We start from the raw sequence: 13,024 nt of genomic DNA, 5'->3' as shown, positions 1-13,024 counted from the left end.
GTGGGGAACAGAGCCAGTTTGGAAGACAATTTGGCACAATTGGTTTGCTGTGTTTCCTGCATTGCAGGGTTTGGGCTTGATGGAGGGCATTCCTTGGGGCTGGCCAGGCTGGCCTGCTGATGGCCCAGGTCCAGACTGGGTGGGTGCAAAAGTGGCACCTCTGTACTCTGGCTTGGAGGGCCAGGAGTCTGCCTGCCTGTTTGCGCACGCTCTGGGCGCTGGGCGAGGTGCGCAGGCTCCTCTGGGCGGAGGAATCCAGCCGCTGGGATGGGCCATTGCAGCAGCCCTCTGGGACCTTCTCTCCAGTCAGCCGGTGGCACGATTAGAAGTGTGAGAGGAACTGGGGAAGAAAGACTGAGAGAACAGGCAGAAGTTGCAGGAAGAGGAAAAAGGGAGGGAGGCAGATGGACTGGCAGGGGAGGAGGAGGAGGAGGAGGAGGAGGAGGAGGAGGCAGAGCAGAGCAGAGCAAACCTGCCCCCAATGGCTGTGGAGGAAGTTGCTGGTGGAGTGCAAAGGAAGGGCTTTTTGAGTTTCTGGTGCATGGTTTGTCCCGGCTTTGGGGGCTCCCAGACAGCTCCTGGCCAAGGGCGCATGGGAGCCTAGCTTCCAGGATTCAGGTACTGGCTCATTATCCATTACAAGCCCCATCCCCGGGTAAAACATGTCTGTGGGGAGGACGGGGTGAAGAGCATGACTGGTGGCGGCTGGAGCTCCGATGGCAGCAGGGCCTGAGGCAGGGTGCCAGTGGTGGCAGGGACAGTGGTGGCCCCTTCTGGCACCTGCCCAGCCAGGCCAGAGCCTCTGCTTCCAATATTCCCCAGGGAGGCAGGCATGAGGCGAGTCAAGGGCTGCTTTCCATCTTAGCCCAGCCTTATGCCAGTGGTGGGTGGCAAGAGGGACGGAGCAACAGGTAGGACCCTTACTTTTGAACCGTCAGCAAAGGTTGGTGGTTTACATGCATCCAGCCATTACCCCCCCCCCCCCCGCATCCTCCATCCAGGCAAGCAAGAGGTTGGGGACACAGAGAATGGCCAGTGAGGGGGTGTGCCTACAAGGAAGGGGGTGGTCTGAGCAGGGGGCGTAGCTTGGGTAGAGCTCAGAAAGCCAAGCAGAGAGACCTGCAGGGCCCCCTTTGCCACTATAGGGTGGGATGTTAGCATGGAGTGTGGAGGACTAAGCTGTGCAGGTTTTTTATTTTATTTTATTTATTTAAAAACAGACATTTATATACCACAAAAACTCCAAAGCACCAACCCACCAGTGATGCTTCTTCAGGTGATCTCAGTGGCTGAGCTGGGAGAAGGTTCAGGAGGTCCCTGAGGGGCTTTGCCAATGGATCCAAGGATGGTGAACCTGGCAGTTTCTCTCCAGAATGCGGATTCCTTGTCAGATTAGTAATACAGTGGTACCTTGGGTTATATACGCTTCAGGTTACAGACTCCGCTCACCCAGAAATAGTACCTCGGGTTAAGAACTTTGCTTCAGGATGAGAACAGAAATTGCGTGGCAGCAGCAGCAGGAGGCCCCATTAGCTAAAGTGGTACCTCAGGTTAAGAACAGTTTCAGGTTAAGAACAGACCTCCAGAATGAATTACCGTATTTTTCGCACTATAGGGTGCACTGGCCCATAGGACACACCTCCTTTTTTTTGGGGGGGGAAATGAATAAAAAAAACATATTCTCCCCCCCAGCCACGGGGCTGGGGGAAGCCCGAGCTTCCCCCAACCCCAGCCCCCAGAACAGGCTGCTATCTGCAAGCTTTGTGAGCCCGGCAGCAGCTCCCACCGGGCGCGCAAGGCTTCCGGACACCTGCGCGAAACACGGGGCGCCCTCCAGAGGGCGCCCTGTGCTTCGGGCTGCAGGCTGCTGCCTGCAAGCCTTGCGAGCCCGCGGGAACTCCCGCCGGGCTCGCAAGGCTTGCGGAAAGCTTCCTGAAGCCTGGAGAGGGAGAGGGGTCGGTGCACACCGGCGCCTCTCGCTCTCCAGGCTTCAGCGAAAGCCTGCATTCGCCCCATAGGACGCACACACATTTCCCCTTCATTTTTGGAGGGGAAAAAGTGCGTCCTATAGGGCAAAAAATACGGTAAGTTCTTAACCTGAGGTACCACTGTACAATGGCCAATTGGTAACCCTGTTCACAAGATGCCCTTGGAGTGCAATCCCATGTTGACTCAGAAGTCAGTGCTACTGTGTTTGGTGGGGGCTCACACCCTGGCAAGTATTTTTTAGGACTGCATCTTCAGTGTATATGTTTTTGTACTTTCCAGTTTTGTTAACTGAATGCAGCCGGCCCCTTTGACTAAAAGTGAAACTGCTGTCTCCTTTGGAATGTCTTTTCCTCCTTTCTGCCCTGTATCAACAACATTTACAAGCGACACACCCAGAGCATTTTTGGTGTGATTTGTGGAAGCATCTTTCTCCTTGGCTGTGAGACACATCTATGATCCCATTCCAAAGGGCTGCAAGGATGGAATGCCCCCCCCACCAAGTTTTATTTAGCTCTGTTTTATGGCATTCTTGCATTTCAAGACTGCCAGTGTGTAGCAAACCTTCTGGATTAGGAAGACTTCATTGTTGTTTATAAGAAAGAACCCTCCTTCCCTTTTAAAATAGAGCATGGCAAAGCATTTAAGAGGCAGTTAATAAAGCCAAAGGAAACCGTCATTTGATGGAACATGAAATACACCAATACATTTTTAAAAATCACAACACACTGAATCAAAATGAAGATCCCTGCCAAATTTCCTATGCGCATGAAGCCAAAAGTTGATAACAGCTTTGCAACTTGAGTCTACCAGACTTCACACCCAGGGCTTGCTAGAAAGTAGCTCCATTGTCCAATTGGGTTTCCATTCCCATCCACCAACAGGCCCTGATTATAATGTTCTCTTTGGAAAAATGATTGGGATAAGCTTGGCACAGAATAATCACCCCAATCCTGAGGACTTTTAGCTCTGGAGAAAGAACTTTTAATCCGTTAAGTAATTTGCTTTGAAGATTAAGGGCTCTGCTCACTCCCAAATGGTTGCCCCCCCCCCATGTGGGATTTTTTGCAGAATGTATTCATGGAAATGCACATCTCCACATGCAGATTAGGAACGGCTGAGCCTTTTTCTCTCTTTGAACTGCAAGCTGTGGAACGATTTTCCTCCTACCAGTGTTGAGCTTTCTATGAATGAATGGTGCAGTGTGTGTGAGAGAGAGAGAACGCAAGAGGGCACAGAGAAGTTAAAAGCAACTGCTCATTGGTGCGGGGGGTGGAGTTGCTTAATCCCCGAATTTGCAGAACACCACCTTCAATTCATAGAATCATAGCATTGGAAGGGACCGTGGGGGTCATCTAGTTCAGCCCCCACAATGCAGGAATCTTTTGCCCAATGTGGGGCTCAAACCCACAACCCTGAGATTAAGAGACTCCTGCTCTCTCAACTGGGCTATCCTTCTATGCACTGGAACACTTCACAGAGGACAAAAGGGACACATGTAGTTGGTTCAACATCTACGGCCATTCTGGGACCAGGACAGCCTGACCACAGTAGTAGTTCATGCATTGGTCACTTCAAGACTGGATTGTTGCAATGAGCTCCATGGGTGGCTTTGATCCAGAAGCTGCAGTTAGTGCAGAATGCTGCAGCACGATTGCTGACAGGAGTGAAGCCTTGCCAGGATCTCCTACTGCTGCTCAGAACTCTGCCTGACCGAGTTCAAGATGTTACCATTAGTATGTAAAGCCCTTAACAGCTTAGGACCAGTTTACCAGTGAGATTGTCTGACGCCATGTATGCCCAATTGACCGCTTCAGTCTGCAGAACTGACCCTGTGCCATGTGCCAAAGAGGACCCAGTCTGCATTTGGAATAAATCAGTCTCTTAGTACAGCAGTGCCTACACTTTGGAACTCCCTGCCTAGTGATCTTAGCCGGGCACCTTCACTATACTTTTCCCGGGGCCTAAAACCATTTTTGTTTAGATAAGTCTATTCAAAGGCTTAGACAGTTGATGTGTGTTTTTATCCATTTTTCGTTTGTTGTTAACTTTAAAGTTTTTGAATGGTTTAAATTATGGTTGTGAACTTTTATAGATAATTCTGTTGTTTTATCTTTCTTGTAAATTGCCTCGATTATTATTATTATTTTTACAATCAAGCAATTGTAGGAGTGTTAGTAAATTATAAATGAATGAATAAATAAATGCTATAACATCCCTACATGTTCATGCCAAGTCTCACTTCCCACCAGGGTTGAACCTGTAGCCCAAGTAGGATGTTGGCTCCCCACAAATGATTTAAGGCACGTCTAACTGTGCCCTGCTTCTGGGCCATTGCTCAGGGTTAAAATGCCCAGCAGGGAGTGTGTGTGAGCCAAACATGTGACAAGGAAACGGAGGCATTGTGGAGCCCACTGTAGTCTACTGTAGTCCCCTTCAGCTACTCTCTGGGCTGTATCCAACCTTCTCCATCTGCTAGCACAAGCCGGGAAGCCCTGGCTGTTCAAAGGGGCAACATAGGATGGAGTCTGCATGTGCCGAAATCTCTGGCTTTTGAGTGTCTATACAAAGCTAAGACCCACTGCTGCCTCTGCTTCGCCCACCAGCAGCATGCAGGGGCTGCAGAAATGCTTAAATAGCACTGTGCTGCATTTTAACAGATTTGGGTTTTTTATATTTTATTTCAATTTGAGTTTAATTGCTTTTTGATGTCTTTCATAATTTTTTTTTTTAGCTTTTTGGATTTTAAAGATGCCTGTTTTAATTTGTGTAAGCCGCCTTGAATCCCAGTCTGGGAAAAAGGTGGATATAAATAAGTACAATAACAACAATAACAATGGAATGAAGGGCAGCATCTGGAAGGAGGGAAAAGCAAAACCATATACTGGTAGTTTGTGTTGGTTTCTCTCTCCCCCCCCCCCAAATAAATATTTCTTTATTTATACAGTATATTCTCTCTTAGACATTCACACCCCTTTGAGATGGTTCCAGAAGGATCTGAGTTGCGGTGGTGTAATTCACCTGGGAGGAATGGGGGGGGGGGCAGTGGTTAATTTCTAAATAGGAAAATGTCATGGTTCAACCTTTCACAGGTGTTGTTTCCTCTGACCTGGAACCCCCGTCGTGTGGTCTGTGGCTGCTTAGGGGTGCCGTTGTGGGGGGTGGGGGAGCTGAGTGGAAGCAAAAGAAACCATAACTGTTGCTTGTGGTTTTCCTTGACTCCTGGAACTCAGCAGAAACTATTTTGTCCTGCAGGCTTCTGAGCTTCATTGTGGTCCTTGGATTTCAGCTTGTCATTCCACAGCCCTCCATCGAACACAGAAAGGTAAGTGACCCACACAGCACTTCAGGACAATCTATTACACTTTATCTCCTGATAATTGTGAGGCTGTTGCTGCAAAACAGCTGCCCCGTGTCATGTTAGGTTCCTTCATATACCACCCCAATGTCCAAGTGGGGAGAGATTTCTGGGGTTCCAGGCACACTTACCCTTTTGGGATGAAGGTCAGGGGAGTCTGGGCTGTCTTTAGAATATGTGGTTTTATTTACACATATGCACGATGTGAACATAAGATGGAGGGGTTTACCGCATTAGCTCCCCGGCAGATATTTCTTCTCCATTAGTTTGGATCCAGCACAGAACAAGCAGCTCTTGGCATCTCCAGTGTCCAGCCGGCTTCCGCTTCCGCTCTCTCGCCTACATTCTGGCTGTTGTTCTTCTACCTAGGAGGCAGGTGGGGGGGGGGCGTGGAGGAAAGGTCCACCCGCTAGCCTAAAGGACAGCCTCCCTTAGTTGCAGCTCTTGCAGGCTAGCTTATTCTTTTGGGATGTGGATGAAGACACTTAAGCGACCTGCTAAGGTCCTTGTCTTACAAAGAAACTTGACTCCTTCAGCAATGGAATCCTCTATTTAGATCTAATCCTCCCAAAGGACCCAAAAAATGGGAAGGGACTCGGTGCATCATCCAGACTGACCCCCACAACCCACAACAGTATTTGTAGAGCTTTTTCTTACAGGGCTGCTAATTTAGCAGAGCAAAAAAGCACAAAAGTTCCTAATCATGGATTTCCAGGCACCAAAGGCAGACCCAAAAGTGTGCTTTCTGAGCATGGCAGTGCATGGCCCAGTAAGCTTTGCATTTCACAGATGGGGAACTGGGGCAGAGGAGGAGCATTTGACCTACCACAAGCCTATGACAAAGGGGAGGTTGCACCCAGCTGTCCCAGAACGCTATATTCACGCTGGCTTTCAAATGAAGTGGTGCTCACTGCTCAACTTGCAAAGCTGTCCCAGCAGAAATTCCATTTCAGTTTGATCTCTGAGCTCAACCCTGCAATAACACCCTGATCTGGTTGTTAATCCCCCTAGATGAATGTATGTTTTTCATCCTTAAGAATTCACCCATTGTGGGTAAGTGAGTGGCATTTTTGTCCTGAAGGCACGGTGAGGTCCACAACAACTTTAATCTCTGCTGAAGGAAGAACCCCCCTCTCCCTACAGCCTAGTAATAACCATATGCTGACTTCTGAGAAATGTAGTATTTCCTTTGGGTAGCAACGCCCCCCCCCCAACACACATTGGGATTGACATTTCCATTGTTCCTAAAGAATGTGGTTGTCATGCTAAGGTACTCAGGTTCTTTGCACAGGTTAAACAGGGTTACTAGCAACTTTTAACAGCTTGTTTTCAAAACGTGTCTGGTCCTGACTTGCTTCCTTTTGTGTTGAGCTGGTTAGTCAGGCCCCTCAGAGCATGTTGCTCTTGAAATGATTGCATTGTTTGGACTGAGATGGGCAGGCCTCTCTGGTCAGTACTGGGTCTGTTATTTATCCTGCCCTTCCACAATGCCAGCACTGGTGAGAATAGCATAATTAAGACATTTAAGAAAAAGGGGGGGGGGAGTGCTCAGACTAAGAGCAACTCCCCCCCCCCCCGCCCTGCCAGTTCATTCTAATCTGCAGAGTGGTGTGATAAAACCGTAAATGGTTTCTTTGGGTATGTTGGAGTTGTAAACAAAATAAATTGCAAGTTTGGAGACTCCTTCTGAATTCTCTTAAAATGCCTGGCATTAGGGGACCTTTTTTCAGGTGCTCATGAGCGCTGCTGCCAGCCACCTTGAAGCAGCCCATTTTGCTGGGAACAAGGGAGATTCTGAGAGTCTGGAGACCCTCTCTGGGGATTCATGTTATAGAAGCTGGTTCTAAGCGTTCAGGCAGGAGCCACACGCTGGCTAAACTTTGTGGGACCCCAATCAGCTGCTGGGCAAGAAAGCTGCGCTTCTTCTCCCCAAGGGCAAGGCAGACCCCTTTTTGCATGAAGTGCAAGTTCCTTCTGAGTGACTGCTCCGTGCTGTTGCCTTCTGGCGGAGGAATCTGACCGTTTCGGTTTGTCTCTGTTTCTCATTCTGCCAGTTCTCGGCACTTCAGAATCAGTTTGCAAGTTTATTGCATATTTCTTTTAAAACATGTCTTTTTGTGTGTAATTTGGGACGATGCACTGAGTTTTGCAAGCAATTTCCCACAATATAGTGCATTTCATGCGTTCTTTTCACATATGCATTTTATGTGCACTTTCCCCTAATGCATGCATTTTTGCATGCTTCTCCTGGTTGGAGAACTGCATCACAAAAGCACAAAATGAACTCTAAAGCACAAAATGAACTCAGGCTTGCTAGAGAGGTTAAAAGCAACAAAAAAGGCTTTTATGGGTATGTTCGTAGCAAAAGGAAGAACAAAGAAACAGTGGGGTCACTCAGAGGAGAAGATGGTGAAATGCAAACAGGGGACACAGAAAGGGCTGAACTCCTCAATGCCTTCTTTGCCTCAGTCTTCTCCGATAAAGAAAACAATGCCCGACCTGAAGAATTTGGAGCAAATGATTCAGCAGAGAAAACACAGCCCAGAATAACTAAGGAGATAGTACAAGAATACTTGGCTAGTTTAGATGTATTCAAGTCTCCAGGGCCAGATGAACTGCATCCAAGAGTATTAAAAGAACTGGCAGATGTGATCTCAGAACCACTGGCAGTCATCTTTGAGAATTCCTGGAGAACAGGCGAAGTCCCAGCAGACTGGAGGAGGGCAAATGTTGTCCCTATTTTCAAAAAGGGGAAAAGAGAGGACCCAAATAATTACCGCCCAGTCAGTCTGACATCAATACCAGGGAAGATTCTGGAGCAGATCATTAAGCAAACAATCTGTGAGCACCTAGAAAGGAATGCTGTGATCACCAATAGTCAGCATGGATTTCTGAAAAATAAGTCATGTCAGACTAACCTGATCTCATTTTTTGACAGAATTACAAGCCTGGTAGATGAAGGGAACGCAGTGGATGTAGCCTACCTTGATTTCAGCAAGGCATTTGACAAGGTGCCCCATGATATTCTTGTAAAGAAGCTGGTAAAATGCGGTCTTGACTATGCTCCCACTCAGTGGATTTGTAACTGGCTGACTGACTGGACCCAAAGGGTGCTCATCAATGGTTCCTCTTCATCCTGGAGAAGAGTGACTAGTGGGGTGCCACAGGGTTCTGTCTTGGGCCCGGTCTTATTCAACATCTTTATCAACGACTTGGATGATGGACTCAAGGGCATCCTGATCAAATTTGCAGACGACACCAAACTGGGAGGGGTGGCTAACACCCCAGAGGACAGGATCACACTTCAAAACGACCTTGACAGATTAGAGAACTGGGCCAAAACAAACAAGATGAATTTTAACAGGGAGAAATGTAAAGTATTGCACTTGGGCAAAAAAAATGAGAGGCACAAATACAAGATGGGTGACACCTGGCTTGAGAGCAGTACATGTGAAAAGGATCTAGGAGTCTTGGTTGACCACAAACTTGACATGAGCCAACAGTGTGACGCGGCAGCTAAAAAAGCCAATGCAATTCTGGGCTGCATCAATAGGAGTATAGCATCTAGATCAAGGGAAGTAATAGTGCCACTGTATTCTGCTCTGGTCAGACCTCACCTGGAGTACTGTGTCCAGTTCTGGGCACCACAGTTCAAGAAGGACACTGACAAACTGGAACGTGTCCAGAGGAGGGCAACCAAAATGGTCAAAGGCCTGGAAACGATGCCTTATGAGGAACGGCTAAGGGAGCTGGGCATGTTTAGCCTGGAGAAGAGGAGGTTAAGGGGTGATATGATAGCCATGTTCAAATATATAAAAGGATGTCACATAGAGGAGGGAGAAAGGTTGTTTTCTGCTGCTCCAGAGAAGCGGACACGGAGCAATGGATCCAAACTAGAAGAAAGAAGATTCCACCTAAACATTAGGAAGAACTTCCTGACAGTAAGAGCTGTTCGACAGTGGAATTTGCTGCCAAGGAGTGTGGTGGAGTCTCCTTCTTTGGAGGTCTTTAAGCAGAGGCTTGACAACCATATGTCAAGAGTGCTCTGATGGTGTTTCCTGCTTGGCAGGGGGTTGCACCCGATGGCCCTTGTGGTCTCTTCCAACTCTATGATTCTATGATTCTATGAAGGACAAAGAAGAGCGCATGTATTAATATGATTAGCATATGTAACTTCTCTCCCCAAAATGGCAGCATATTTTGTTTTAAAATGTGGGGTGCCCTCCTTTTATCCTGATGTGTAGAGCCCTGGAATTCTCTGCTGATGAGCCACTGTCTTGTTCTTCTGCTTAATGCTTTAAGTGCATCTTATCTTGCATCATGATATCACATAATTGAAAGTTTCCCCACCCAAATTCTGTGGCACTCATGGGCATAGCCAGGATTTATGTTTCATAGAATGCGGTCTTGACTATGCTACCACTCAGTGGATGATTATTTATTTGAAAAAGAGGATGTGATTGAAAAGGCTAAATCCACCTTGAAAGACTATTTTGATTTAAATATTAATAAAGAAATAAATATGGATATAGTCTGGGATGCTAGCAAGGCAGTGTTAAGAGGTTTTTTGATACAACAAAATAGTTATAGAAAAAAGGTGAGAGAACAAAAAAAAAGAAGAGTTACTTACCCAATTAAGAGAATGTGAAAATAATTTGATAGAGAAACCGAATGATGAAGGAAATAAGCAATTGTATAAGATGTTACAAACACAATATTCAATATTAATAAACCAAGAGGTGGAATGGGGAATTAAGTTAATGAAACAAAAAATTTTTGAGTCTGCAAATAAAACTGGAAAATTCCTGGCATGGCAATTAAGAAAAATGAAGAAAAAGGAGAAAACAAAATGTGATCAATAAAGTAAAAATAGAAGAACAAGTTGTGGAGGACCCTAATGAAATAAAAAAGAGCTTCCTTAAATTCTATGAAAATTTATATAAAAGAGAAGAAGAAGATGTAATAAAAATAGGAAAATACCTAGAAGAAAACAGAATCAAAAGTCTATCAGAGGAGGAAAAAAGCCTATTAAATAAACCCATAAAAGCAGAGGAAATTCAGGAGGCGATAAAGAAGATGAAACTGGGGAAAGCTCCGGGGCCAGATGGCTTATCGGCCAAGTATTACAAAGTCTTAGAAGAACTTGTAAACCCAGTGCTTTGTGAAGTAATGAATGAGATTTTAAGAGGTGGAAGAATACGAGCGTCCTGGAAAGAAGCATACATTACGCTAATACCTAAACCAGACTCGGATAAACTTAATATCAAGAACTACAGACCGATTTCATTATTAAATAATGATTATAAGATCTTCGCAGACGTAATGGCGAGTCGACTTAAAAAGTGTTTAGCCAATTTCATCCATAAGGACCAATAGGCAAATAAAAGACAACATAAGACATATAATAAATCTTATTGAATACTTAGATTGTAAAAATGAAATTCCCGCAGTATTAATGTTCATCGACGCTGAAAAGGCTTTCGACAATGTATCTTGGTATTTCCTAATAAAATGTTTGGAAACAGCAGGGATAGAGGGCACATTCCTGGAAGGAAGAAAAGCAATTTACTCGCAACAAAGTGCTAAATTAATAATTAATAACAACTTAACTGAATCTTTTGAAATCTCGAAGGGTACAAGACAAGGGTGCCCTCTGTCACCTCTTTTGTTTATTATGGTGTTAGAAATAATTACAAATAAGATAAGGAAAACTTCAGAGATACGCGGAATAAGAATTGGAGTAAAAGAATATAAATTGAAAGCATATGCCGATGATCTTATGTTGCCGTTGGAAGATCCCAAAAAAAGTGTTGGTAAAGTGATAGATCTGCTAGAAGAATTTGGAAAGTTATCCGGCTTTAAATTAAATAGAATAAAAACTAAAATGATGACTAAAAATCAGTTAAAAAACCATCTTGAATTACAGACTGGGATTAAAGTAACCAAAAAAGTAAAATACCTGGGAATTTGGCTAACGATGAAGAATATAAATTTAATGGAAGAGAACTATACAAACACATGGAAAGAAATAAAGAAGGACCTGGATACCTGGAATAGAATAAAACTCTCTTGGTCGGGAAGAATGGCGGCAATTGTTGTTGTTGTTGTTTAGTCGTTCAGTCGTGTCCGACTCTTCGTGACCCCATGGACCAGAGCACGCCAGGCACTCCTGTCTTCCACTGCCACCCGCAGTTTAGTCAGACTCATGTTTGTAGCTTCGAGAACACTGTCTAACCATCTCGTCCTCTGTCGTCCCCTTCTCCTTGTGCCCTCCATCTTTCCCAGCATCAGGGTCTTTTCCAGTGAGTCTTCTCTTCTCATGAGGTGGCCAAAGTATTGGAGTCTCAGCTTCACAATCTGTCCTTCCAGTGAGCACTCAGGGCTGATTTCCTTAAGAATGGATGCGTTTGATCTTCTTGCAGTCCATGGGACTCTCAAGAGTCTCCTCCAGCACCATAGTTCAAAAGCGTCAATTCTTCGGCGATCAGCCTTCTTGATGGTCCAGCTCTCACTTCCATACATCACTACTGGGAAAACCATGGCTTTTACTATACGGACCTTTGTTGGCAAGGTGATGTCTCTACTTTTTAAAATGCTGTCTAGGTTTGTCATTGCTTTCCTCCCAAGAAGCAGGCGTCTCTTAATTTCGTGGCTGCTGTCACCATCTGCAGTGATCATGGAGCCCAAGAAAGTAAAGTCTCTCACTGCTTCCATTTCTTCCCCTTCTATTTGCCAGGAGGTGATGGGATCAGCGGCCATGATCTTCGTTTTTTTGGTGTTGAGCTTCAGACCATATTTTGCGCTCTCCTCTTTCACCCTCAATAAAAGGTTCTTTAATTCCTCCTCACTTTCTGCCATCAAGGTTGTGTCATCTGCATATCTGAGATTGTTGATATTTCTTCCAGCAATCTTAATTCCGGCTAGGGATTCATCCAGCCCAGCCTTTCACATGATGAATTCTGCATATAAGTTAAATAAGCAGGGAGACAATATAAGATGAGTCTATTACCGAAATTGCTGTTCTTATTTCAAAATATACCGATAATCAGGGGAACTTCAGTATTTAAAGATTGGCAGAAAGTACTCTCTAAATTTATTTGGCAAGGTTCCAAATTTGAAGCTGTATTATGAAGCCTCGTGCCTTTGCTGGGTTAAAGATTGGATTATTATTAAAAACACAGACTTGTTAGATTTAGAAGGCTTCAACATAAGATTCGGTTGGCATGCCTACCTGTGGCGTAATAAGGAAAAGGTCCACAAAGGATTTTCTAATCATATTATCAGAGGGCCACTGTTGGAAGTATGGGAGAGAAACAAAAAAATATTGGAAAGAAACACCCCCTGGTGGTTATCACCAATCAACATCCTAACAATAAAAAAAACAAACATTGAAGGAGAAAGATGGACTTACGAAGATTTGCTAGTAAAAGCAGAAAATGGATGGAAGATTGGGCCATATGAAGAGATAAAGAATAAACTGACAGGCTGGATCCAATTTCATCAAATCAATGCTTTATGGGCTGAAGATAAAAAGAGTGGGATGAACAGAAAAAAATCCAGATTCCAGGTAGAAATATTAGAAAACAAATCAAAACTATCAAAAATGTACAGCCAGTTGCTTGAATGGGACACCAAAGATGAAGAAATAAAAGAAGTAATGGTGAAATGGGTGATAGACTT

At 45.0% G+C, this 13,024-nt stretch overlaps 1 protein-coding gene across 1 annotated transcript in view; it reads left to right on the top strand.

Annotated features, from left to right (window-relative positions):
- The window catches only part of LOC310664152 (thrombospondin type-1 domain-containing protein 4-like), a 97,234-nt gene that overhangs the window by 18,008 nt on the left and 66,202 nt on the right, over positions 1–13,024 (top strand). Inside the window, exon 3 of the mRNA XM_083412818.1 lies at positions 5,242–5,311. Within this exon, the coding sequence (XP_083268944.1) occupies positions 5,242–5,311 (70 nt within the window). The remainder of the gene's footprint in view (positions 1–5,241; positions 5,312–13,024) is intronic.

Source organism: Podarcis tiliguerta (assembly GCF_965153285.1).
Source record: "Podarcis tiliguerta genome assembly, chromosome: 14".
NCBI lineage: Eukaryota > Metazoa > Chordata > Lepidosauria > Squamata > Lacertidae > Podarcis > Podarcis tiliguerta.
The sequence above is the reverse complement of the archived record's forward strand: the minus strand, read 5'-3'. Positions and strand labels throughout refer to the sequence as shown.